Below are 24,965 nucleotides of genomic sequence, written 5' to 3'. Positions count from 1 at the left end.
TGACAAATTTCATCACCATTGGAGTTGTTGATATGATTACAAAATGTCCCCTATTTTAATTTTATATTTTTTCATTTTTGATAATCAGAGGGTGGTAGCTAGATTTTGAATGTAAGTGAATCCAGTGACTACATAGGATCTCAAAAATATTTAGTAGTGTGTATATGTTGGTTTTATCACAAAAAAGGATGATAAATTAATAATAAGAAAATTAGCTTGATCTAATAAATATCAAAACCTCACATTCTCACTCTAATAATTTTGTAATAATCCATAACATATTTACAGGTCACAGCTCAGATGGGGGAGTCTGCCATGTCCCACTATAATTTTATTGATGCTTATTTACATAAAAAAAAGCATTAAAATGGAATTGGAAATATTTTTAACAGTTCAACTAAGAGTGAGGAGTAATTTAACTGAAGAATAGAGAAGGGGTTAATCAGGTGGATCTTGATTCAGTTTGATCGTAGCAACCTCCGCTCACGGTTATGATTATGATTCTCTTCTCCAAATAAAAAGTGGTGGATTTGAGAATTGAGATGCCATGCCACATTAACTGTTTGCCAAACACCACGCCGTGTATTCTGTCTACGTAGACTGCTCATTTTTTAACTGCCAAAGAGGAATAATTTCTGATCATTGCGAGTTTAGGTTATTTTTCTTCATCGTTTCTCTCTTGATTTGGATATCTGCCGAGCTTTCTGTTTTCATTATTGCAGGTTTGTGATCAAGATCTGATTTTTATGTGGTTTCTCACACTGAATCGTGTTTATTTAAATTTGATTAATTTCAAACTGTTGCATTTGTGAATAGCTGACTTGATTCACTGACCCTCTTTGCTTTTCTTTTTCGGGTGGTCCTTGATTCCCTCTGTGGATTTTGTTTTCTAGGTTTCGTCTTTTCAGGTTTACTGGAAATGGGCTTCAATTTTTTACTTCTGTTAAAGCGAGAAAAGTATCTGCTGTGATTGACTAGTATTATCATCACTCTCCGTCTCCTTCCTTTTGGAATTCTTTCTTCAATTGATGCTTGCTAAAAGTCCTTTCCAGTTCTGCTTTTCAGTTTGCGGGCATTTTAATTTTATCCTAGCTAACTTGCTAGAACAAAGTATTTGGGTTTCCCTTGCTGTTTGATTCTATGATATTTCTGTTGTCTTGTTCAGATCCTGCACAACACTTGGTGTTTGACCGCACATTATTATGAATTTTAAGTTATGCTTGTTAGCAATGTTAGATCGACTTAACATACTTCCTTCTTTAGTTATGTCAAGATGTTTACTCGTTGGTGAATGCAATTGACAGGGTTCTGGTTCCACGGAGTTGGAGATCAAATGCTTGGGGCGATATCGTGGCCGTTGTGCAGTTTTTGTGTTGTATTTAAGTCTTAAGGAGTAGCTTATTGTTTCAGTGATGGCCTCCAAGACGGGCTCTAGGGCTCCCTTGGGATTGCAACAAAAAGCTGTCGGCGCTCATTATACGGTCAAGACACATGATCTCAAATCGATACCTTCTCAGCTGCTAAACACTAACAAGCCAAAGCTGGTTAAACCAGAGATGGCAACTGCTGGAGAACCTAGAGAAGATGTTGAGTCCAAACTATCTCAAGTTAACCTTGAGGATTCGTTGAATGTATCACCTGCTAACTCAGATTCCAAAATTTTGTCTACCAGATCTGAGCAAGCGTCCACAACCAACGATGATGTTAATGAGATCTTGCTAGAAACTTCCGAGGATCCAGAAAAGAAAATATATAACCCAAGCAGTGCGAAGAACAGCTCAGTTTCGGCAAAGATTAGTGATGCACCCAATAGTCTTGCAAAAACTAGTGGAAGTGCCAAAGTAAGCGATAGAGTAGACATTGAGAGTGGAAAGAGCAGTGTGTGCCGAGTAAGCACTGCCAGTGATGTGAGTGATGAGAGCACCTGTAGCAGCTTTAGTAGTGGTATCAACAAACCCCATAAAGCAAATGATATGCGATGGGAAGCCATCCAAGCACTCCGATCCAGAGATGGTGTAATAGGATTGAGCCATTTCAGGCTGCTGAAAAAATTAGGTTGTGGAGATATCGGGAGTGTTTATCTGGCTGAGTTGACTGGAACTAAATGTTACTTTGCAATGAAAGTTATGGACAAGGCTTCTTTAGCAGGTCGTAAGAAGCTTCTCCGTTCTCAGACTGAAAGAGAGATACTACAGTCCCTGGACCATCCCTTCCTTCCGACTCTGTACGTCCATTTTGAAACTGATAAATTTTCATGTTTGGTTATGGAATTCTGCCCCGGAGGAGACCTACACACTCTTAGACAGAGACAGCCAGGAAAATATTTCTCCGAACAAGCAGTAAAGTAAGATATTTTCTAATCATACTAACCATGTGAACAATTAGCAAAACTAGACTGCAATGTGGCTGTACATTTTCAGCATACATGGCAGTCATATCATGCATTTCATGCTTATTATTGCCTTCGAACTAATATTGAGCTACTTCAGCTACTTGGTGTGTTTTCCGCAGAGTTAGTTTGCTAAGATCAGCCGCTTAAATATCTGCAGACCACCTTGATTTTGCACTGGAATACACAATTTATTAGTAGTATCTAAATTTTGATACTCTTCAGTTCCAAAGTCTCAGTATTATCTCTAGCCTGTCAGAATCTCTCAGTTGGTAGAATCTCAGTTAGATGATTAAGTTTGTCTATCACAAGGCTGTTGTTGCAATGCATCCTTAGTCATTATGAATTGCGTTGTTTTTTAGTAGTTTTATAGTCTCCCTCATTTCTCAGAGCGGACTATAGGTAGTGTGTATCTTTATCTCTATCTTTATTACTGTTACTATTACCTCCTCTCCTCCATAACCCTTTCGTCATTCATCTGCTCCTTCTTCTTCCTCCTCATTAAATTTTGGGGGCTTTCGGGTTCGGCATTGTTGGGGTCTCTAGTTGTTAAAGGACTGGTCAGTGCTCATAGATTCTGTGTTACGAGTTTTTTTTCATATCTTATGACCACACATCATGCTCTCGTCTACGAACTTTTAATTTATGCATGTGCGGATCTGTTTTATTCCACCATAGTTAAAATTGACATAAAACCTTGTTGAGTGTTTGTTAAGTAGTACTTAATTCTTACATATTTGGTTGCTTCTGTCAATCCTTCAAAAGCAGCTTTTTGTATCTTGTGCTAAGTGAAGATACTATGCCATTCAAGGTGTGTTTGACCTTATGAATTTCAAAGATTTGGTTTTTATGGCTAATGTGATTGGTAAAATAAGGTAATTTGCCTTGAAGAAATATAAATGGTGTCCATCTTTTATCTTTGATTATTGGGAAAAATTCCCCCCCAGGTTATCCTCTAATGTAAAAGTTTGAGCTCCTAAACTATTTTCTCGTTTTCCTTTGGGCAGATTTTATGTTGCTGAAGTGCTGCTCTCCATGGAGTATCTACACATGCTTGGGATTGTCTATCGCGATCTAAAGCCAGAAAACGTCCTAGTTAGGGACGATGGACATATAATGCTCTCAGACTTTGATCTTTCACTTCGTTGTGCTGTTAGCCCGACTCTGGTGAAGACCTCATCTCTCGATAATGATGCACAGCGTAAAAACTCCGGTTACTGTGCCCAGCCAGCATGCATCGAACCATCCTGCATTCAGCCATCGTGCGTTGTCCCGACATCATGCTTTTCTCCTCGTATCTTCTCCAGCAAATCCAAGAAGGATAAGAAACCCAAAAACAAAAATGAAATCGACAACCAAGTTAGACCGTTGCCTGAGCTGATGGCCGAGCCAAGCAACGCTCGCTCAATGTCTTTTGTCGGGACACATGAGTATCTTGCACCTGAGATCATCAAAGGGGAAGGTCACGGAAGTGCGGTGGATTGGTGGACGTTTGGGATCTTCCTATATGAGCTCTTATTTGGCAAAACTCCGTTTAAGGGGTCTGGTAACAGAGCCACGTTGTTCAACGTTGTAGGGCAGCCTCTCCGCTTCCCAGAATCACCTGTTGTCAGCTTTGCCGCTAGGGATTTGATAAGAGGTTTGCTTGTGAAGGAGCCTCAGCATAGATTGGCCTATAAACGAGGCGCCACTGAGATAAAACAACACCCGTTCTTCGAAGGAGTGAACTGGGCTCTGATACGGTGTGCCACCCCACCGGAAATTCCAAATCCAGTAGACTATGAGCGGCTTCCCATCCCAGCAGCACCGAGCTATGAAAACACTGCTGCTCCTGCTTCTGCTCCTACTGCAGCTGTGGACCAGAAAAGTGACAAATATCTCGAGTTCGATTTCTTCTAGTTAACCTCAATGTTCACTTAATGGTGGAGGAAGAATTGGAAGTTGTTGGAGAGTCAAATGTGTGAAAACTGAAGTGGGGAAGTTGTTGGAGGTTGGATAGCTACAGAATTGAAGTACATGTATAATTTGTTGTAGGGAAACAAGGTTGTTGAATTCAAAGCAATGTAGGACCAAATGATAAATGGATCTCTTTACTACCTATCCCTTTGTATGCTTCTTCAACCATTCTACTACACACAGATAGCTGTAACCTTGGCTGTTTTGCTATAGCTTATTTCACATATCTTATAAGTTCCAAAATAATATTTTGAGAGCTTGTAAGTTGTTGAACTGTTTTGGATAATTGAGCTTTTAGATTAGATTTATAGATGTGAGTTGGATAGAAAAAGTCATGGTATGGTTATTACTTAGAGTTAGAGAATAACTTATGCTTTTACCCTTTCTAAAATCTTGTAAATTTGAATGTCATAGAACAGATATTTCTGTGCTCAACAGTTGGAAGATAGTACTACTAGTAGTTATTTCTTGATTTTTTTTGAAAGACCAGATAGTTAATCTTTTGCACCATCTTTCCTGAGTTCATTTTGGTGGTTTGCTAACAGTGCTTGTAAGGTATTGTATTAATATGATATTTAAGTGAGTAAAGAGGAAAATTTGATTTTTGTGGTAAGTAGTTACAAATCTCAAAGAATGCGCTTTCTGAAATCTGATGACTAGAAAAATTAGGCTGCGATCTCATGAATCTTCGATCAAGATGTGGCTTGTGCTTGCTGACCAGGTATGCTCTGTCTCATTATTCTCTGTTTTATCTACCAAGTACAAGTAAGCGATTTGCTATTGAATTCCTAAATATTTACCCTCATCTCCAAAAACACATGTACTGATCAGCGTTTCACTTTTGTAGCTTTGCTGACTTCGTTTTGACGCCTTTTCTGGAGTTCGGTCTCAAGCAATCTCTGGTCGGCCTCTGCCATTTCTGCTGCCTTGAGAGCCTCCTTGATTTCTAACTCTAAGGCCTCATTCTCTTTCAATAATGCCTCCAGTTTCTCTGAGTTTTCTTTCTCTCTTGCATTTATAGCCTCTGCCTCGGCAATGGCAGTGGCCACTTCTATGTCGGCCTTACTCGTGTACTCCTTGATCTTCTCATTCATTGAGTCGAACTCCTCAGCTGACAGTGTGATCCTCCTAGTTGATCCTGAACCATCGCCATGACCCTCATAGCAGTAGATTTGTTCCTCTGCGAGCCTCTCGACACCCTTGGCTTCTTCCGCTTCCTTCAGTGTCGTCTTGAGCTTTTCGTCTGCTTCTTCGGTCACAGCTGCTGCTGCTTTGGCCTCTTCGCGTAGTAATTTAGCGCTCTTCTTATTGCTTTCTGCTTCATGCCTTGCCATTTCAGCCTCTTCTAGAAGCTTCCCCACACGAGATTGCATATTGAAACCACATTCCGACTTAGCTTTCTCGAGCTCAGCCTCGCTCTTCTCTAGATCGCCCTGCATTTGCTCAATGGTCAATTCGGCTTCCAACTCCGCCTTCTCTGCTGCTGTCCGCTCGCTCTGCACTTCCTCCAGTTGCTTCTTAGTCGAATCATTGGAAGCTCGGAGCATGTTTTCTTCTGCTACGGCTTCTTCCAATACCCTCTTGGCGCTGTCGAGCTCGGAAGCCATCTGCCGGATGGTGTACAGATCTGAGGACTGCATGTCGTGCAGCTGTTCTTGCAGAACTCTGATCGCTTCCATCGTCTCATCGAGATTCGCCTGGAGAGTTTCGCTTGGCACGTATTCTTCTTCCAAGCGCTTGATCTCTTTCTCGACGCGCTCCTGGTTTAGTTTATGACTATTCAACAACTCTTCCTTCTCCGCGACGAGCTTCATGTACTCCTCTTCGACCTCGACCAAGGCCTGCTTCGCCTGATCGAACGTCTGGCGCAGTTGTTCGACTTCCTTCATGACCTGGCCCTGCCTCTCCTCGTCCTTCTGCAGCTCGTGCTGGGCTCCTTCCGCTTTCTGGAGCATCGTGAGTCTCTCCACCACGACAGCATCGTAATCCTTTCTTAGATTCGTGAGCTCCTCCTTGCTAGCGATGACTTGTGCCGTGGCGGATTTGAAAAGCTCCCACTCGTTGTCGAGGATGGACTTGCCCAGCGGTGCTCTGCGCTCTCGCTCCTCCAGCTCCACAGCTCGGACTCTGGCAGCCTCGGCAGCTGCAATGGATGACTGCTTGGAATTGGTGAGTGTTTGAAGCTTGTTTCGGAGGTAGTCCAGCGTCTTATCGGCCAGCTGCAGCTCGCGCAGAGCTTGCGCTTTTGCAGCTTCGGTGGTTCGCAATTGGTTGGTGTAGTGTAACCGCTCCTTAACCATTAGGTGATGTTGCGCCTCTACTTGGATCAATCCCTGGTTTGGTTTGGTTTGTTGAATTAGTATTGGAGATATAATGTTACGTTTACGCGTGCAAACTTTACCTCCTCGGCTTTCTTCTTGGCCAGGGCCGTGGATGCGGACGCAGGCGACCCTGCATCACCGAATAGAGAGACAGCATCCTTGACGGACTGGAATGGCGCGTTCGAGTCGACCTCTCTGACATCGGGGGCCGATTCCTGCGCTTTTGTCACCATATCTCTAATCCTGCAATTCACAATCAATTGGAAATGGAAACAAGTGAATGAATGAAGGGAAATAGATACCTGTGGTAGCAGATTATGAAGAGGAATGAATGCGAATTATGTAAGAAAAAGATTAATCAATCTGTTTTGTTTCCTCTGCTTTTCAATTCCTCTGCTATAATGTTGAAGAAAAGCAGAGGAATCGAAGCAAGAAAAAGGTGGGAAGGATGGAAATGTTTGGAGAAGTATGTATATGATGGTAAAAGGGGGCCGAATATTTCTCCTTCCATTTCTCTTGTCTGGAAATCCGAAGAAAACGCCCCCATTTTCACTCTTTTTTCTTAGCTATTTCACCTTGCATACCAATATAGGAGTATCATTTAAAATGCTAATTATATCTTTATAGTAGTATAATACTATATCCAACAAATTCAAATCATATATTAAGTGTAATTTCTGTATGATTATTATTTTATCTAAATGGCCTATTGTTGAATATCAGTTGTTATTGAGAGACGCTCAAATGGTATATTATCTTGGTATAAAGTCTGAGCCGTGAAAAACAAAGTAAAAATCATCCGCATAGATATATCTTTTTCTGAGTAATGCTCCAATTGAGATCTCCTCTCGACTGTGATCTATATTGGTGTTTTTAGCTGAAATCTGATATGCATTTACTCTATGATTGATATGCTTGTATCTTACATCAATTGTTCTGTCAACATTTGCAACAACTTTATTTACACATAAATAACAAACTAGTTCATTATCTGCAAGACATTCTCCAAATAAGAAAAACACACGAGGAATTATCACCATGCACAAAACAATATTATTCTATGTAACTATTTTGGGAGGCTGCTCATTCCTCCCAGGGTAAATGAATGCACCTCCTCCGCCATTGCAAATTCCTGCAACTCCAAGCTTCCCTTTGTGTCGCATCAACACCTAAATCACCACCAGTTCGGAGCAAAAGAGTGTTGAAACTAATGAGTTTGGCGTGAGCAGTTAAAAGATAGCCTTCCATTCTCGATAAATTTTTAACAAGAACAAGAACATGATATGGCAATCCGATCGTCCTCTTCCTTATTAGCAACCCCACTTCTCCAACTGATACTACAACCTATTCTTCTATACTCACAAAAGACGAAATTAACAATGAAAATCAGCTAATCACCAGACTCTCTCTACAGCTAATCAAAGCTATGACCTCTCCTCTCCCGTTACCGTTTTTCGGTTACCTCACCATCAAAAATATTGGAGCGCAACACAGTTCGTGGCATATGAAAGAAAACAGAGTGTCGAAGGTATATTTATGAATGTAGGCACAACATAGTTATGAGCGTTTTAACGCAATAATCAATAAGCATACATACAAATCATGATTGCTGGACTACAAAAAAGAACAAGCAGATGTTAGTACACCTAATGGCTGTACACCTTCTTTGCTTTGCCAACTATACGAACCAATAGTTTTTATCATTTATGCTACACTACTTTGCTGCTAAAAAACCTACACGAGTTTATTCATACTCAGACACATCTTCTCCCACTAATTTTGCTATCTCATTACAATCATCAAAGTGCACCACCATCGTAATGTTGGTAGCCTCCCTATTTCTTTCCTGCTCGTTGTCTCCACGTGCTCTGCATTTTGAAACACCAATCTTAGTCAAAATCACTCCAATCGTAAAAACCTTGCATGAGTTGTTAAAGTGGAGTACCAGAAGCTCGTCATCAGAATGCTCATCATCTGCAGAGCCAGAATTACTTGTGTTTTTATCAGGCTTATCCGAAGATGCAGGCTGGCTGTCCATGTCATCTGCTTCCTCAGACTCCCGTCCAGATTCTTCTTTGTCTTCATCTAACTGCTTCCCATCCGAATCAGAAACAGCCTCGTTATCCAATTCACTAGCATCATGTGGAGGGCCACCAGCATGGTCACTCTGAGTATTTTCAGAGTCGTCTTCGCCCTCTTTGGGCTCTTCTGATTCAGCATCCTCCTCGTGTTTCTTGTCATTATTAGACAGCTCCTCATCAGATACACTCTTATGACTCCTCTCATTTTGTTCCTTCTCTGGATTGTCAGAAAACACACGAAATAAGTTTGAGCGCACAAAATCAACAAATATGCTTGTACCACCACTGCATATGATGAAGTATAGTGGGTAAACAGCATAGTTAGGGGAAAAAAACACAAAAAAACATTCAAAAGACCACCAAGAACAATGTCAATGAAAAGTAGTATAAACACAATTAGCAATTATATACTGCAGTCCAATAGTTGACTCATCACCTGAGTCTGACTGATCAACCAGGGACTTTGTGGAAGACTCAGGTTCTACGTCCACTGGTTTTTCTCTCCTTCCCACAGAGAAATTAATCTTCACTGGACCTTTTCGACCTTCTTTAGGACTTTTTCTTGGAGTCCTCTTCCCTCTTGCTTGAGATGACAGAGATCTGCCATTCAGTTTCTACATAAGCTAATTGCAAATAAAAGATATGAGCATCTCAGCTAATCCATATAGCAGGAAAGCAACTTACTTCAAGCCCAACTTTTCAACCTGTTCTAAGCCTCCCAACGCTTTCTTTTTTTGCCCAGACGGTCTGCGGGTCAAATAATGAGGACATCAGATCAAAGTAACTCTGTTAAAGAAACTGTCAAAACATTTACAGGAGACGCATACAGGTTAGGCAGATAATTAAGTTAAACAATAAATCACAAAAAATGTAAATGTCAAATAAAAAAAAATGAGCATCTCAGCTAATCCATATAGCAGAAAAGCAACTTACTTCATGCCCAGTTTTTCAACCTGTTCTAAGCCTCCCACCGTTTTCTTTTTCTGCCCAGATGATCTGCGGGTCAAATAATGAGGACATCAGATCAAAGTAACTCTGCTAAAAAACTGTTAAAACATTTATAGTAGATGCGTACAGGTGAGGCACATAATTAAGATACTCCAACATTTTATTTTATATGGAACTACAAATTAAGTTAACAATTATCACAAATACAAATTAAGCAGCTATAGTCACTAATAAAATCTAAACTATATTTATCTTTTGTTTTATATATGTCATTTACATATATTGAAATATGTGATCGACTATATATATTGGCTCACTATTCCTCCACTCACAACACATTTTACAAAATAAAGTGTGGGCCTTCTCCACTTACAATCCAATCACCTAATATTTATTAAAAGTCCTGCCACAACCTAGTGTGCACTATTTTGTGGAACAGAATGAGTAATATAAGTTTCTTATTTTCCATAAATTATATATTTATGTACTCATCAGGCTTTTGTATGTAAATCCAAGAACTGTATATGCATGTAGATGGGTTTTTTTTATATGTGGATGTAGATCGTTGAGTGCATATGCATATCCAAATTTTTGCTGAAAGAAAAGGGGAGAGATTCGAAGCAGAGTATGTAGTTTAAATTGAACAAGAGTGTGCTCTAGTTTAGTGAAGGCATCACTCACCCTCCTTTAGAAAGAGAGCCCTTTGACGAGCCAAGTTGCTGCAAAAGGAGTATGGACATTGTCAAATATCACGCTAAAACAGAGAAACATTTCTAACAGTAGAAAATTAAGTTGAGAACTTTGTAAGCACCTTTGATTTGAGATTGTTCTCAACTAGTTCCCAGCGCTCCCTATCTAGTCGAAGAACTTCCACATCTCCATCATCATATACTATCTGCGAATGCAATTTAAAGATAAATATTTTTAGAAGAATAGGGAAACAAAGAGTGACGAATGAGAAAATCATAAAAAAGGCACTGTCAACTAATTCTAGTGTCAAAAAAGAAATGAAGAGACCAAAATGCATCTTACCACATGTTTCTTTTTGTGGGTATCAAATGACTTTATTACCCCTTCATAGAACCTGTGGAATACCAGACAAATATTAATGCCATTAATCACTTTCAAATTACATAAATTTATCACCATGGAAGTTTATGCTACTTGAAACGTGCTCTGCAAAATTAACTGATTACTGCTTATGCAGATATCATTATTGACAGCGTTGAGGTCTTGGAAAATCCAAATGAAGTGGGGGGAGAAAGATACCTATAGCTATAAAAATTCAAATAATTATGGATGAAATCATACAAAAAAAATGAATTCACAGTCCGGCCACTTCTTATTTGGTTTGGCTTTATTCTTTTCTGATTTCTAGATTCTCATGGTCTCGTCTATGAGAATAGAGGTATAAATCAGGCATTGTATTACTTCAGATCAAATGGAGAGCTGCACAGGAAAACTAGGTGTGCTTGGTTTGAAGCATTTGATGAATGCATCTCCATTACCAAAGTTGCCTTTGCACGCATCTTACTATGCTTATGGCAGAACAAATTGAACAGAACTTACTTCTTATCCATCGGCCACCAAACTTTAATTCTGGAACCAATTAAATCATTACTGTGGCTTCCGCTGTCCTTGCTTGTGCACTAAAGATGAAAAAAAAAGTGGAACCCATGTTAGAAAGTGTTGGGAGACAGAAAATTCTGGATCATTTACTTTCATCATAGAAGATCATACACCATGTATTTTGTTTCATTACTATATTTGTCACTTCTAAAAGTGGGATGCATGTGAGTCATGAAAATCCAGTTTCCATATATATGCATCTTTGGTATTGTAACACAGAAAAAAGCATCATTAGTACCCATATAAGGTCATTAATACAATGGATATTCACAATCACTAATCATTAGAGAGAGTTGCACGAAATGGCACTAACCTTTGCTAATCCAGAGACACTTTTCTTTTTCTGCTTCTTCAGAGATGCAGACTTTGAAAAACTAAACGAAGGTGCCTCCTCAGTTTCTTTGAATTTCTTAGGCTTCTGCATATACAAGAGTCAGTTTGTCAGAATATAATTCATATCATGAATCATAGGCCTTCAACCTATTCCATAACTTAGAACCATACCTTAGCATCAGGAGAGTGATGGAGAGTCTCAGCATTATCTCTGCCAGGTCGTTTAGCTTTCTGCTTAGAAGAGGCACTGGATTTCTTCCCCATACGGGAAAGTAACAAGTCAGATTCTGCAGATTCTTCCATTTTTTCCTGTGCTGCTATATCTTCTGAAGAAGTTTGAAGATCTTCATCCATTTTGTCAGAAACATCACTAGTATCTTCCTGATTTACTTTACTAGGCCTCTTAGAACCCTTTGGAGGAGTTGTTTGGAGAGATTTGTGAGCTTGAGCAGATGATGTTCTCCTACGTTTTGGGACAGGGGCATCCTTAGATTCATCCAACAACGTTTTCCTCTTCTCTAGCTGGTGGATGTTTTTCCTCTTTTTGCCAACATGCTCAGCATTGTTACTTGATCCAATCTTGCCAGATGTTCCCAGGTTATCAGAATTTATTTCCTTCACCATTTTCAAGATATCAAAATCGTTTTCCTTAGAGATCCCAGATGGTGCAGACTGATTCTTTGCCTCTTTTCTTGCCTTTGCTGCTTTAGCTTTTAGTCTTTTCATTAACTTTCCTAATGGTATCTCACTGCCCTCTGTTTCACTGTCCTTCATGTTATCATCCTCTGCATGTACTGAATTGGCCTGAAATTGACAGATTAAACCATATGACCAAATTACCACACAAGACAAAGATAAGATGTTTTATAGCAGTAGCACGTTTTTAATCTTACAATTTCATTAGTTTCCAATTTAAGTGATTCAAAATGGGCAAAAACACCATCTTCTGCCAGCCACGTCTTCTCTTCACCAACCTAGTTCAGAAGAAACAAGAAACATATTCAAAGATAGATGGCTCAGCGGAGCAATAGAGAGATAAACATACTATCTTAGAAGGTCCGTGAATGCTAGACGACATCTCTGACCTCGAGACAAAAGAATCTTGTACGGTCAACATGACCAGAACTCAATAACAAGTAAAGAAGCAAAAGAATCAGAATAAGAAAACAATCTCAAACAGTGTATGAGCACCCTCATAGCTTTTACTGATATTTCATGGGAAAGTAAATACAGCAGGCAAAGAAAGTAAACCCGCATACAATTAAAAAGAATCAGTGCAGATGACAGCATGATAAAACAAATTGGAATTTTGAATGATCAAGCCATCTAGGTAAAGGCTGTGATGAAGGACTCATGTTGGGGCAATGCTTAATTAGTCAATCAACGGAAAAGGTACTGATACTAAAAAAACCTAAAACTATATCAGCAGCTTGAATGCTGAAAGAAGGCGGACAGGTTCAAATGATCAAAGCATGTGTAATCTGAGAACTGCAGTTAACCAAACATAAAAGAATAATAGGGGTAAACAGCTTCAGTATGACATTCATCAAAACCAAGGCTGGTGGTGTACTGCTGCGCACAGCATAGAACATAAAGGGTCACCTGCTACCCCTTACAGAAACTTGCCAACATCAATTATTTTCACTTAAATATGAATTTCTTCTAACAACAATAAGATGTGAAAAATCCAAGTAGCAGGGAATCCATACTCTTGTTATTTATCTCCTTATCAAGACAGATACAAAAGCTTATATGAAATAAAAGATTGGCATACATACCAGCGAGTCACTGTCATCTTTCTTTGTGCGTTGTTTATAAATCCCAGCAGGAAGAGTCACAGATGCAGTTGAGTCATGAAGATCATCTTGATTTGGAACAAACCTCTTCACAATTGACATGCCAAGGTCGCACAGAGCATACAAATTCTGTAATATATAATTTGGAATGATTTCATCCCTTTAGGAAAAACTAATCACAAAAAGTTCTAATCTAGGCAGTTTATTTTCTCCAAGAGGGGAGATTTTGTCTCCTCGACAGATTAAGCTACTTCAGAAACTGACAAGAAAAGTCTAGTAGCATTTAAATATCAAACCTGGGACTTAGTAGCATCTAAAGCATCTTCTGAGCGCTTTATACATAGGAAAATAGAATTAAGTAATGAAAGGGTCTCCTTGTCCTTGCTTATGCTGACATCAGATTTTCCGTCTCCATCTCCATGCACCAGCATTGATATGAAAAGATACAACTTCCTGAAGCAGGTACACATATATTAAATGGGGAATAAGAAATGTCACGCACTATCAGTATTTTTACTCCAGCATGTTGTCGTCAGTGCATAATATAGGTACAAGCGTTCTCATAAGTAGTAAGCATTCTCAAGGCACAACAATTGTAAAATGTGGATCCAAGTAGTTCATTTTTACCAAAAGCAGATGTCTTTTCCAAAAATTAATAAATTAATAATTTAGCATTAAATGCAAAACCTCCCAAAAGCGACGAAACAAATTTCTTTAAATGCTTTTCTCTCCTGGATCAGGAAAATTAACTTTGTTATGCTTTAATAAATTATATATGACTTAATATACACTTTTATAGTAACCACTAACCACATCTCACACATATTAATCATAAAAGAAACTTAGTTATGCTTTAGGAAGTAACTAGATTAAAATTCCATGATAAGCAGATGCAATTTATGTAACAAACATATAATATCACATGGATAACTTATGTGCTCTTAGTCCTATTTGTAATTTTCACATCACAAATTATCTCGACAAATGCATTCTTCCAAGTCTATAAATCATTTGAGCAAGTGTCGGTCAAGAAACCTTGCACGAATTGAATTTCAAAACAATAAAAAAAACTAAGAAAATTAAACCATGTTGTAGAGCATGTGATATAATCAAAAGCAATCTGAGAGGTTGTTAAGTAATGGTTTTCTTGACACACCAAAAAGACCTTCATACGAATTGAAAGCTTAATCCTCTCTAAAAAATATTATCAGCCATGAAGTGCTTTCCCATGAAAATACACCTTACATTCTTAGCATTAAACAAAGTTGTAAGTCAACCAAGATTCAAGGAGTTGAGCACATGCGCAATAAAGAAGGTGTGCGGTCAAGTAATTAAAAATTATGTCTATTCTAGACACGAGTACACTCATTTATAGCTGCATTAAGATACTTCTAATTGATGTTAGATTATTTATTGCAAGTTTTATCTCTACTTTTGATACTGATTATTTTTTTTTTTTAAGAGTCAAGCATGTTGCTAAGCGAGTTTATCTTTCTGCCTACCGAAACTAGTGATGCACGTAATAACCAAGCATATAGTATGCAAGTCAAATGGACCCAAAATATTGAATAGTGAATGTAGTTAGCAAATATTTTTTCTAGATACACCTTACTTTTGCTATCAGATGGCATACAGCTTGCCAATTGTCCGCTTAGGCATTAAATAATATTCTTTTAGTTGATATCCCGACACAATCAAAATTTGACAAAATGCTGAAAATAACCATCACGTAGGAAAATCTTTCTTTGTTGGGCTTAGCTAATAACTTTTATAACGTCAAAATTTTCAAAAAATAGCAGTAATTATAAAGCTTAGAGATGATGAAATGTCAATCACATTCATAGGGCAACAAATCAAAATTGGATGTTACTGAAATTGCTCCTTACAAGCTTTGTAATTAATAACAACCAACAAATCTCTAGGACAAGTTCACCATTTTACATTTTATTATTGTTTGGGTTAAAAGATGATTTGATTCTGTGTCTTGGAGATTTATATTCAATAGCACTTGTTTGCTTTGACTTCCGATCAACACCAAGGCTAGAGTTGCATCAGAATCATGCAGATAATCATTTCTACCACAAGTAAATTATTACATCTACCATTTAAATCATTAAGTCGGTTTCTCTGGTGATTCTTCAGGATCACATTTATTAATTGCGTATCAGATAACAGGTCAAAGCAGATGAGAAAAGTATAACTTAATTGTGCAACCCAAATGATGGGAAAATACACAAACAACAAGAATCCTATAAGCCAATTGAAAAGGTGATCACTCCGCTCCACAAGACCATATCAACATTGTTGAGAACTGAGATTGCAATATAGCACCCAATTCCATGGATACTCTCCAACTGAGCTCAAAAGGTATGTAAGTACAGACATATGAGAATGCCTAAGGAAATATTGAAGCAAATGCATAGCCATCATAGAAGTATATCATTTTTGCCAAGACAACCTAAAGCAATAGAGCTATGAACAACAGCTATGCTAAGAGAATAAATAACAGTCAGGATTTTATAAAATAACGTACAGCTGTGTGTTATTAACTTAAGCTCTTTAAACTTCATTTTAGCAATTATAATTCCCAGTCTATGATACCTGTACATTTCTTCAAATATTTTGACATCTCTGGACTCATCAATACTAGGACATGAGGGATGATGAGCAAGGGAATGCACCACATATGGAAGCAAGTATTCTGGACTGTGTGGGGAAGAATCCGTATCAGTCTGAGAAGAAGTCTGCCTCCCCCTTCCTTGTCGACACATCTGGATGATGTCATGCAAATTGCGTTTGTTCTGCCAAATAGTTTGAGCTGGTTATGCAAAACATTGGAACTTCCAAGAGGTACACAAATCACCACCAATATTTTAGGATACAATAAAAAGATATGTGAGTTTGAATTGTTTAGGCTGTGTATAGGCAAATGTGTTTTAGGAATATCTGGTTTGATCTCAATTCTCAAGAGTATTTAACCTAGTCATATAGAGAAGTCATTGCAAAATTCACAATAATAAGATTTTCACACCAAAAGTCATGCCAGTGATTGTTATATATTATACACTCTACCCACTATATTACCTCAAATAAGGATCAAGCCTAAGATGATGTGATTTAGGTGTCTTACTTGCCACCACTTTTAAAATACTTTTTCAAATTTTAATTTATTTATGCACTGCCCATGCATTAAATGTTTGTGAAGAAACCAGTTATAGCCTGACGTCCCCTTTACCTCCTCAATATCTTCCTGTTGAGATGTATCGTCGAGCAGGAAAGCACAAGCGTATTTAGGATCTAGAGCTCGGTCCTTTACATATTGATGAATCTTGTTGAGAAGTAGTTTCTTGATCTCGGGAAAGTTATCCTACAAAATAGTTTAGGGGGAGGGAGTTAAGAAAATAATGCCCCATTTAGAGTATACAAGGTATTAAGAATTAGAAATTTTATTTTTTAAACATGTACATACTCAAAACAAAATGCACTCTACCTCAGAGGTTCTCATTGTAAGGTAAAAGACATCAATGGGGATTTTGTGCTCCCAGTATTTTGATAAACGGAGAACAGCTTTAGCTGCAGCAAGCTTTAAATGAGCCCTGTCAACTGAACTGGAACACAGAGAGAGAAATGACATTAATGCCAGAAAAAGTTATTAATACTCAGGCAAATGAAGAAGACATCTATGAATCCAATATCCTAAAAGAAAGTTTCAGATAAAACAGCCCAGATACCTCGATCTAATCTCGCTTGATATATCACCAAAAGAGAGAATGTTCTTGAGGATTCTAAATAGGTCATCGATTCCAGATCGAAGGTGAGCATCCTTGGTAGGTAAATAGCTCTTGACCAGAGCTTTGACTCCATATATCTGCATGTACAAATTGATTGTCATTTTGCTCCAAAGGTTCCCAATATGTCCACTATTTAGCGAAGATATAAAAGCATGCGATAGAAAAACCTTTAAGGAACAAAGTTCACTTATATCATCCCAAGAATCAGGTGCTTTTTCTTCTGATACCTGCAAGTGAAGTGTATAACATGATAACTGCAATAACAAAGAAAGGAACACAAATGTCTCGTTTATTTAATCTGACATACATGTCCAATCTCCAGTATGTTTTCTCTGATGAACTTTACAATCTCACTTTCTCTTGTTTCAAAGACAGGCATGGCAGCTTGTGCAATACACCCAAGAGACTGTAGTACAGCTGGCATGTGGGCCTTCTCTTCAAGCATATCAACTAGCCTCTAGTAATTTGGAAGGCAAGGAGAGAGAGAGAGAGAGAGAGAGAGAACAGAATCATAAACTTTAAGCAGCATAGAAAGCCAAAAAAATAAAACAAAAATGATAGAGAATTCTACATGACGACAAATAGAAAAAAGGCAAATAAAACCTTATAAAGAACAGAAAGTGACATGAGTCCATCATCTTTTGTGATGGATGCCAGTGCATGAACAGCATACTTGGCCTGCCTTCGGTTACCCTCGAAGCATATACGCTCGAGTATAAGGTCTAATGATCTACAAGGATAGTAAAAGTTTCAGCCAAAGAAGACAAACAAAAAAAAAGGCCATCAGAATAATTTAGAACAAATATTATATAGTCTCACCTTGATGAAACACCCAGCTGCTCTCGGATAGTTCCCCCAGCCTTTGCGAGGATGTGGAGGGTACCTTCCTTTATTATTTCATTGTCATCCTCAAGAAAATGTACCAAGTCCTCTTCAATTCCATGTAGTAGCAAAGGACAAAATCGAGCAAGAATCTATAGGTAGTAAACTATTATCAGAAAGAGTACAGAAATGTCTTGGTTATCAAGTAACAACACCCCTGAGATATAAGGAGTTCTTTACGAAGATTAAGCAAGCAATCATTAGTCATTATCCATAACTATTATGCAGTTATTTCAATAGAACAAGCAATGCTAGTGTAATAGTAGTACTATCTAGGAGGCGCAGGCTAACTGGTCGAAAGAGGATGGGAAAGGAATGGTAAGTACATGTTTGGAAATAAAGAATGATCACTAAAAGAGTGTTTCGATACCCCACATAAGAGGAATACCCCACTCTTCTATACAACCGAGGGGGGGGGGGGTGTAGAATTGAATTCCCCTTGATAAACAAACCCAATTCCCCTTCACGTGCCAAGTACACCCTTAGGTTTTCATCTCCAAATCCATGTGTGTAAATAGTAAACCATCATAGCAGACCAATATAGCATATTCTATTTGCCTTGGGACAAAATCAAACAATAGAGAGGTTTTTGTGCCTCACAATTCAAACAAGAGTATGTCTATTTGAAGAATTTAATTTCAACCAAACAAAAATGTGTACTAGAAAGATCTCAACATCTCCTGATTTTCAAATTTTCAGACCATAAATCTGATATGCAAAAAATCTCGGAAAACACTCAAGTGAGGTTCCAAAATGCATAGAGCTTCTTGGTTTCCATTAGAAAACAATCAGCAGCCACCAAGAGTCTGGATGTCATTATATCAGCAGTCATTTGGACATAATCAAAAACCGACAGTAGATGCCATACCACAAGAATCGTCATGCAGGACAAAACTGAATCGTTGTTTCCAGAAGATTTGTGCACGCCAGCATCCAGAACAATTTCTTTGACATGATCCTTATCAAAAAGTAGATAAGAGCATTTCAAAGAAAGAGTGCCCAGGAACTCATAGAGTCTATGCTCATCCCCAAGGAGTTTCAGTATATCATCCTATACAATATCAAGAATGATTGAGCAACCTTATTTGATTATGAAGCATTGTCATGTTTGATTCGTTGCAAGAAAAAGGGGGAATAACGAAAGAAAAGAAACCAGAATGGTAACATTATGAGATTAAAGCCACACCCGTGAACTGTTGGCTTGAATTGAGCTAGTGTTTGGATCAAGAAGTTGCGATAGAAGTTTCCATATGTTGGAATCCGTCAATTGGTCAAGATTCTGGAAGTTCTCCTCTGCTTCTGCAGGATTAGTAAAAGAACGAGACAAAGCACGGAAGCAAAACAATATTTTCTTTTGGTTCTCCACCTTATCACCTTCCTGTAAAATATAATTAGACAAAGAAACAACATCTTCATCAAAAGATCCACCAAGATACTTTCAATACTCAGAGATATAGAATGCAGAACCAATTGTTATTACCCCAGACAACTGTTTGAGGGAAAGGTATTTATGCATCTCCTGCTGTAACCTGCATATTTTCTCCCGACGTGAGTACCTTACAAGTGTTAAGGCTTTGATGTATATTCCACTCATGCACCGCCACCCCCCTCCCAACCCCCAATGCATACTAAATCATAAATAACGATTATAATAATATTAAAGAAAGTGTCAAATTTAGCAGTTTGACGCACCTTTGTTTCTGTTCTAGTATCTTCTCAAGAGCCTTAACCTCAACTTTGTCAAACCCAGAGAAGATACGAACCCACTTTTTCACCTTATCTTTGACAGGAAAATCGGTTGGGAACAAGGACAAAGATAGGATCGGCTCTATTGTATCTGATCTGTATGGAGAGATAACAGTGCCAAAAATATTACAACACATAAATCAAGGGTGTTGAAATATCTTAGCTAGAAATCAGTTGCAGTCGGTGCCCTCTTACCTGTCTCTACTAGCATATATTACAGACTAAATTCACATTTTCATTAGCTTCTTCATGGTGTTAGTTTTTAACAAAATAAACTGCCTCCTCAGAGTTAATCACTCTACTCATTATAATATTGATTGGACTTATTTTTTTGCAAAACACATAAGTAGGACTTCAGTGACTTACCTGAAATCTTTATCATAGAAGCATCTCAAGATTTTTCCCACAATCCAATCAAATTCTCCACTCTCTGCCGTGCCACTAGACTGCTTCATGCAAGATGCTTTGTATATGTCAGCTAACCGCTCCATTGTATACCTTTTAACAAGAAGCTGGAAGCCACAAAAATCATTACAGAATAGCAGGGAGATGGCAACAATGAATGATGAAAGCGATGAGACAGGTATACATACGGATTTGTCTCTAAGGCGTTCAGATACCAGTTTAATAGTTTCAACCGGAATGGATGTGGTGTCATGACATACCACATCACAAACAACTGAAACGACTTTTTTACGAACACTTTCCTCATAGTCCAATAACCGATCACACAGAGCAGCTGGAAATTGATTAAATAATCAGTGTTAAGAGCTTAGAAACTGCAATATAGGGGAAACAAGAGTAGGATTTCTTACAGATTATCTGAGGAGCTTCCGGTCTAAAAGGATTCACCAAAAGACAGCTCTTGACATGTTCAAGCACAGACATTCTGACCTCTGCCACTCTATCAGTCAGTCTTTTCAAAAACTCAGAAAAGACAGGCTGGAAAGCGACAGAAATCGTAGATTCAGGCAGTGAAAAGAGGTCACCAACCAACCCTACAGCTTTCAAACGAACCTCCAATTGATCGCTCTGTTTATGTCAAGATTGGAAACCAGATTAGACTCCAGCATAACCAACTAATGAAACATTGATAGCACAGTATTCGGGAATTACCAAACCCACTTTCTTTTGAACTTGACAGATAAAAATTAAGGGATGTGCAAGCAACAGCCAAGAGTCAAGTATTTTACTTTAGTATATGACATCAGACGTTCCCGACAGAGAAAGCATAGCTAACTATGTTATAAATGTAACATAAAAGATTAAGATGAATATTTAAAAGCATCTGGTATGATTACCAGTAGCTCTCCAGTAAGATAAGGAACAACTCCTGATAGGATTTGAGGAGCAGACTGATAGATATTATATAGTACGGCATGGTAATTCATCTCAGGTTTCAGGGACCTGCGGTCTCCTGACATTGAGGACACAAGAAACTGCTTTACGCCAGGTTCCAATTTTTCAGCACAGCGTTCTACCACATTCATAGCAAGCCTCCTTGCAGCTATGGTGATGTCCTGAAGCGCCAAAGTTCATTTCCGTTGGAAAAGTTGTTGAATCCAGATAAGGGAAGCAAGAAAAGAGACATCACCTCATTATCACAACTTAAAGCAGACAACAATGTAAGCAACAGGTTCTCAGGTACATCCTCACTTTCTTCGAATAGTACCTCCATGATTGTTTGCATCGAAGTGATAACATTCTCAGGATGCTCATCTCTGAAGGTCAAACATAATTCAATACATCAATACAGTTAAGCATCAAGATACTCCAGTACAGGCAGTTATCTTTCTCGATCAGCCATCAACTGTCAACTTATAGAACAAACATCCTCATGAGTTTGAAAAAACTTGTTTCTCTTAGTCTAGGGAGCCAGAAAACAGAAGTTAGGTTAAGGTAGAAACAGGGTTAGCAGGAATCAGATACTACAGTGCTACACAAGTCTATCTTAAGAACATGTTTAAATAAAATTATTCCAATCCAACCTTAATGTTAGTCCATGAGTCTTAGACACATCAGTCATATTATAGGGATCTAATACCTTAGCTTCTTTACTCTTTTAGAATATAGGAATTCCAAAAATAGTTATTTTTTTTGGTTTACAAGGAGGTTCAATAGATAATGCATGGTACCTACAACCACATATTGATGTCTCTTTGCATTTCTTTCTCCTTTCAACATATCTAAACAAACTTTGCATAGAATAAACACATTGCTTCATCAAAAGGTAATTATAATCCTCCCTTTCAAAAAAATATGAAAAAGGAAAGGGATTACGAGAAACTCCCCACCCTGGGGAAAAAGTCAAGAAAAAATATCAAGATACATATTTGTTGAACATACCCAAATAGTATATACAAAAAATATGTCATCAAACTGAGTCATAGATCTAAAATGTTCTAGCAATCACAAAACCATCACCTGTCTCATCAATCCTCACTCTTTAAGAAAGAAAACCGAAAAGACACGAAATGGCACGTCAAAGTGGGGAGAGCTTAAATTGGTCACTATAATGGTCAAAGGGATAGGAAAAGCAAAAGGGTAACCAAAATTCATTTGAAGTAACTTCGGGATAAATCTAAATAAAATTATGGTTTTGTTAGAACATCTGGGGAACGGCTGAAATTTGGAGAAGAGAAAAAAAATGTGGTAAAACATTTGACACAAACATTTAGATACTAAACAACTTAATACACTTTGACTTCCTAATGTAAAAGTTGTAAGAAACATAGCTGGCATCCAGACAAGCATAACATTGGTTTTGTACTGAAGAAATAGGAAGCAATTAAGAGAATCATACCTGGCAACAGTGAAAAATGTAGAGAACATATCCTTTATGAGATCATCACATTCAAGATCCAACATAACAACACATGATCTGTATCTTGCCACAGTTTCAAGAATAACAACTATCCTTCCAAATGATGGGCTATTTACATCACTTAAGCCACTGAAAGTACTCACAGTCAACTGAAAAATTTCCTGTCAAAGATCAGTTGGTGAGTATCAGAATCCAAGCAAAGATAAACTAAGCACAAAAAAAATTGTTATCTTGATTGCTATTACTTCTTCAGAAAAGAAACAGACCTTCATAATATCATCTTCGTATGGAGCTTCAGGTGCAGTAATTCGAGTTATTTCACAAATACACGCAGCAACGAAAAGCTTTACTTCTTGATCATGATGTTTCAATAGCTCTGGCTTCACAATAGCTTTCAAGAAAGACTGCATGGAGTCCAACATTGTTTTGGGTGGTGACTGATCTAATTCTGTTAGGCATGTCACTCCATGCTGCAAGAGGAGGGAGAAATCATTTTAATATGAACAAACAAAACATTCAGGTAACCTCATATCAAGCAAGCACCGTCACAATCTCATTCATATAGCTATTCCACACTCCATGGTAATAATAACTTCAATAGCATTTACCATTGAGAACCTTAAAAGAAAGCTTGGAAAAAATAGCAAACCAGCCAGAAACTTTATGACTCAAAACTTCACCAAAACTAAACTACTATTGTGGAGGCATGATCCCTGCCACTTAATTAGACACATTTCTATTACTCTAGAAGTTTTGACTGAAATATAGAGGATGTTTGACAGAAACGCAGATTGTCTAGGCCTTATTACCTTCGATTGTCTAGGCCTTATTAGCTTCGATTGTCTAGACCAGTCAGCCGTAGTGAATTCTTCTAATTATCCTAGAGGATGTTTGACAGAAACACGGACTTCATAGGTTTCACTTTTCCCCCTCTCTTGCTTCACATGGAGCACAAGGAGCTTGACAGACATTAATTATTTACTAAATTTACATGAATATGACACTTTTTATTAGAGATGCAAAATGCCAAACAGGAATTTACATATTAAACATAAGCATATACCATCCTGATGTCTCCTCTGTATGGTAATGTACAAGCAGCGGAGCAGAAAATGTTTTATACTGCAGTGTAACTAATAATTTTGCGAAAGAATCTGGTGCTTTGCTCTCTTATTCACCTACATGTATTAGCATAACCACATAGAGACATCTGAATGTGCTTGCCTAGATATGCTAAGGTTTCTCAGCTGAATCCGAAAACATCTTGATTCTTGACTAAATAATTTCCCTAGTGTTTAAGAATTGTATCAATCTTACAGTGAAGTAGTATAAAGAAGAAAACTAAAGCAATAAAATCCCTAAACAAAAAAAGAGAACACATTTCTGGATATTCATATGCACATGTAGCAAAAAATGTAAAACGAATCACAGCCAGAACAAGTCTCCTAAGCTCATTATTAATTTACTTTAGAAGCAGACATGACCCGTGCTTTCTACATCTTCTTTATTTTAACACCAATGCCAAACCAAAAGGCGAAAACTTAATCCAATAAAAGAAGCAGAGAGACTTCATATACCGTCCAAGAGCCTAAACCGAACCCTAATTCAATCCCAACGATTACAAAGCCCCAAAACTCGCAATGCAGACACATGCACTTGTAATTGAACTCAAGCGCAGCCATAATTCCATATCACAAGTCACGAAACCTTAAAATCTCGAAACGAGAAGTCACAGATTCGAATTGGTTGTAAAAATAACAGAAATTAACAATGACAAATAGCACCTTCAAAACGAGCCCTAATTCAACTCTAATTGTAATGCAAGCACAACTTCCTCAAATTGCAAGCATGCGTCGACAAACGGAACTTCCAACAAACAGAATTGAAATTCCAGAGGCCAAAAGAATTTCTCAAAATAAAATTCGCATGCAAAAAAAAGACGCAAAACGCGGAGGCTCACCTTCAAGAGTTTAATGAGAGCGTCTTTGGAAGAAGGAAGAGCCTCCAACTTAGATCCCAGTTCTTTGAGCTGCTGCTGCAGCTTCTGCGCCATTGAAAGCGAATTCGATGGAATCTCAGCCAACTTAGAAATTGCAGTCGAATTTTCACATGAAAGGAAGGCGTGTTTTGAATGTGTGTTCCTCAGCGAGTGTGTGTGTTGTGAGTGAAGTGAATTTGGGGGTTTTTTGAATTTTGTATTTGGGTTTTGGGCGTTGTTCTGTTTAGAATTTAGAACCGGAGCCAGGCGGCTTCAGCTCTCCAGATTTAC

The 24,965-nt window shown here is 38.1% G+C and overlaps 3 protein-coding genes across 8 annotated transcripts; 1 reads left to right on the top strand and 2 right to left on the bottom strand.

Moving 5' to 3' along the window:
• The first annotated feature begins 375 nt into the window (after positions 1-375).
• LOC125188724 (serine/threonine-protein kinase D6PKL1-like) lies at positions 376-4,489 on the top strand. 4 transcript variants are annotated; one of them, XM_048085740.2, is made up of 3 exons: positions 376-654; positions 1,305-2,344; positions 3,397-4,489. In XM_048085740.2, exons 2-3 carry the CDS (start codon positions 1,413-1,415, stop codon positions 4,286-4,288), a joined length of 1,824 nt encoding a protein of 607 aa, XP_047941697.1. In that variant the 5' UTR covers positions 376-654; positions 1,305-1,412; the 3' UTR covers positions 4,289-4,489. The 4 variants fall into 4 exon arrangements, with proteins under 4 accessions (XP_047941697.1, XP_047941699.1, XP_088914353.1 ...); XM_048085742.2 differs by having other exon boundaries at positions 376-722; XM_089058227.1 differs by lacking the exon at positions 376-654 and adding an exon at positions 730-977.
• Positions 4,490-4,925: 436 nt separating this feature from the next.
• On the bottom strand, positions 4,926-7,116 carry LOC125191039 (WEB family protein At5g55860-like). Of its 2 annotated transcripts, XM_048088502.2 has the most exons (3): positions 6,969-7,116; positions 6,747-6,909; positions 4,926-6,678 (listed from the first exon to the last, which is right to left on the bottom strand). In XM_048088502.2, exons 2-3 carry the CDS (start codon positions 6,897-6,899, stop codon positions 5,173-5,175), a joined length of 1,659 nt encoding a protein of 552 aa, XP_047944459.2. In that variant the 5' UTR covers positions 6,900-6,909; positions 6,969-7,116; the 3' UTR covers positions 4,926-5,172. The 2 variants fall into 2 exon arrangements, with proteins under 2 accessions (XP_047944459.2, XP_088914356.1); XM_089058230.1 differs by having other exon boundaries at positions 6,747-7,107.
• Positions 7,117-8,171: 1,055 nt separating this feature from the next.
• LOC125189099 (binding protein) lies at positions 8,172-24,965 on the bottom strand. Of its 2 annotated transcripts, XM_048086296.2 has the most exons (34): positions 24,657-24,962; positions 22,963-23,166; positions 22,676-22,857; positions 21,467-21,593; positions 21,174-21,392; positions 20,688-20,904; positions 20,466-20,611; positions 20,239-20,384; positions 19,819-19,968; positions 19,607-19,655; positions 19,313-19,504; positions 18,995-19,177; positions 18,064-18,218; positions 17,848-17,974; positions 17,552-17,701; positions 17,412-17,471; positions 17,185-17,321; positions 16,944-17,061; positions 16,689-16,820; positions 16,055-16,254; positions 13,750-13,906; positions 13,436-13,582; positions 12,551-12,631; positions 11,829-12,461; positions 11,638-11,742; positions 11,265-11,344; positions 10,728-10,779; positions 10,507-10,590; positions 10,377-10,414; positions 9,681-9,743; positions 9,432-9,494; positions 9,184-9,347; positions 8,612-8,964; positions 8,172-8,534 (listed from the first exon to the last, which is right to left on the bottom strand). In XM_048086296.2, the coding sequence occupies exons 1-34, from the start codon at positions 24,747-24,749 to the stop codon at positions 8,502-8,504; spliced, it is 5,040 nt and encodes a 1,679-aa protein (XP_047942253.1). In that variant the 5' UTR covers positions 24,750-24,962; the 3' UTR covers positions 8,172-8,501. The 2 variants fall into 2 exon arrangements, with proteins under 2 accessions (XP_047942253.1, XP_088914594.1); XM_089058468.1 differs by lacking the exons at positions 8,172-8,534; positions 8,612-8,964; positions 9,184-9,347 and having other exon boundaries at positions 9,434-9,545; positions 24,657-24,965.

The sequence above is a fragment of the Salvia hispanica genome, chromosome 5 (assembly GCF_029641045.1).
Source record: "Salvia hispanica isolate PSC_SH4W2 chromosome 5, Shi_PSC_v1, whole genome shotgun sequence".
NCBI classification, from domain to species: Eukaryota; Viridiplantae; Streptophyta; class Magnoliopsida; order Lamiales; family Lamiaceae; genus Salvia; species Salvia hispanica.
Note: the sequence above shows the minus strand (reverse complement) of the source record. Positions and strands in the feature narration are given on the sequence as shown.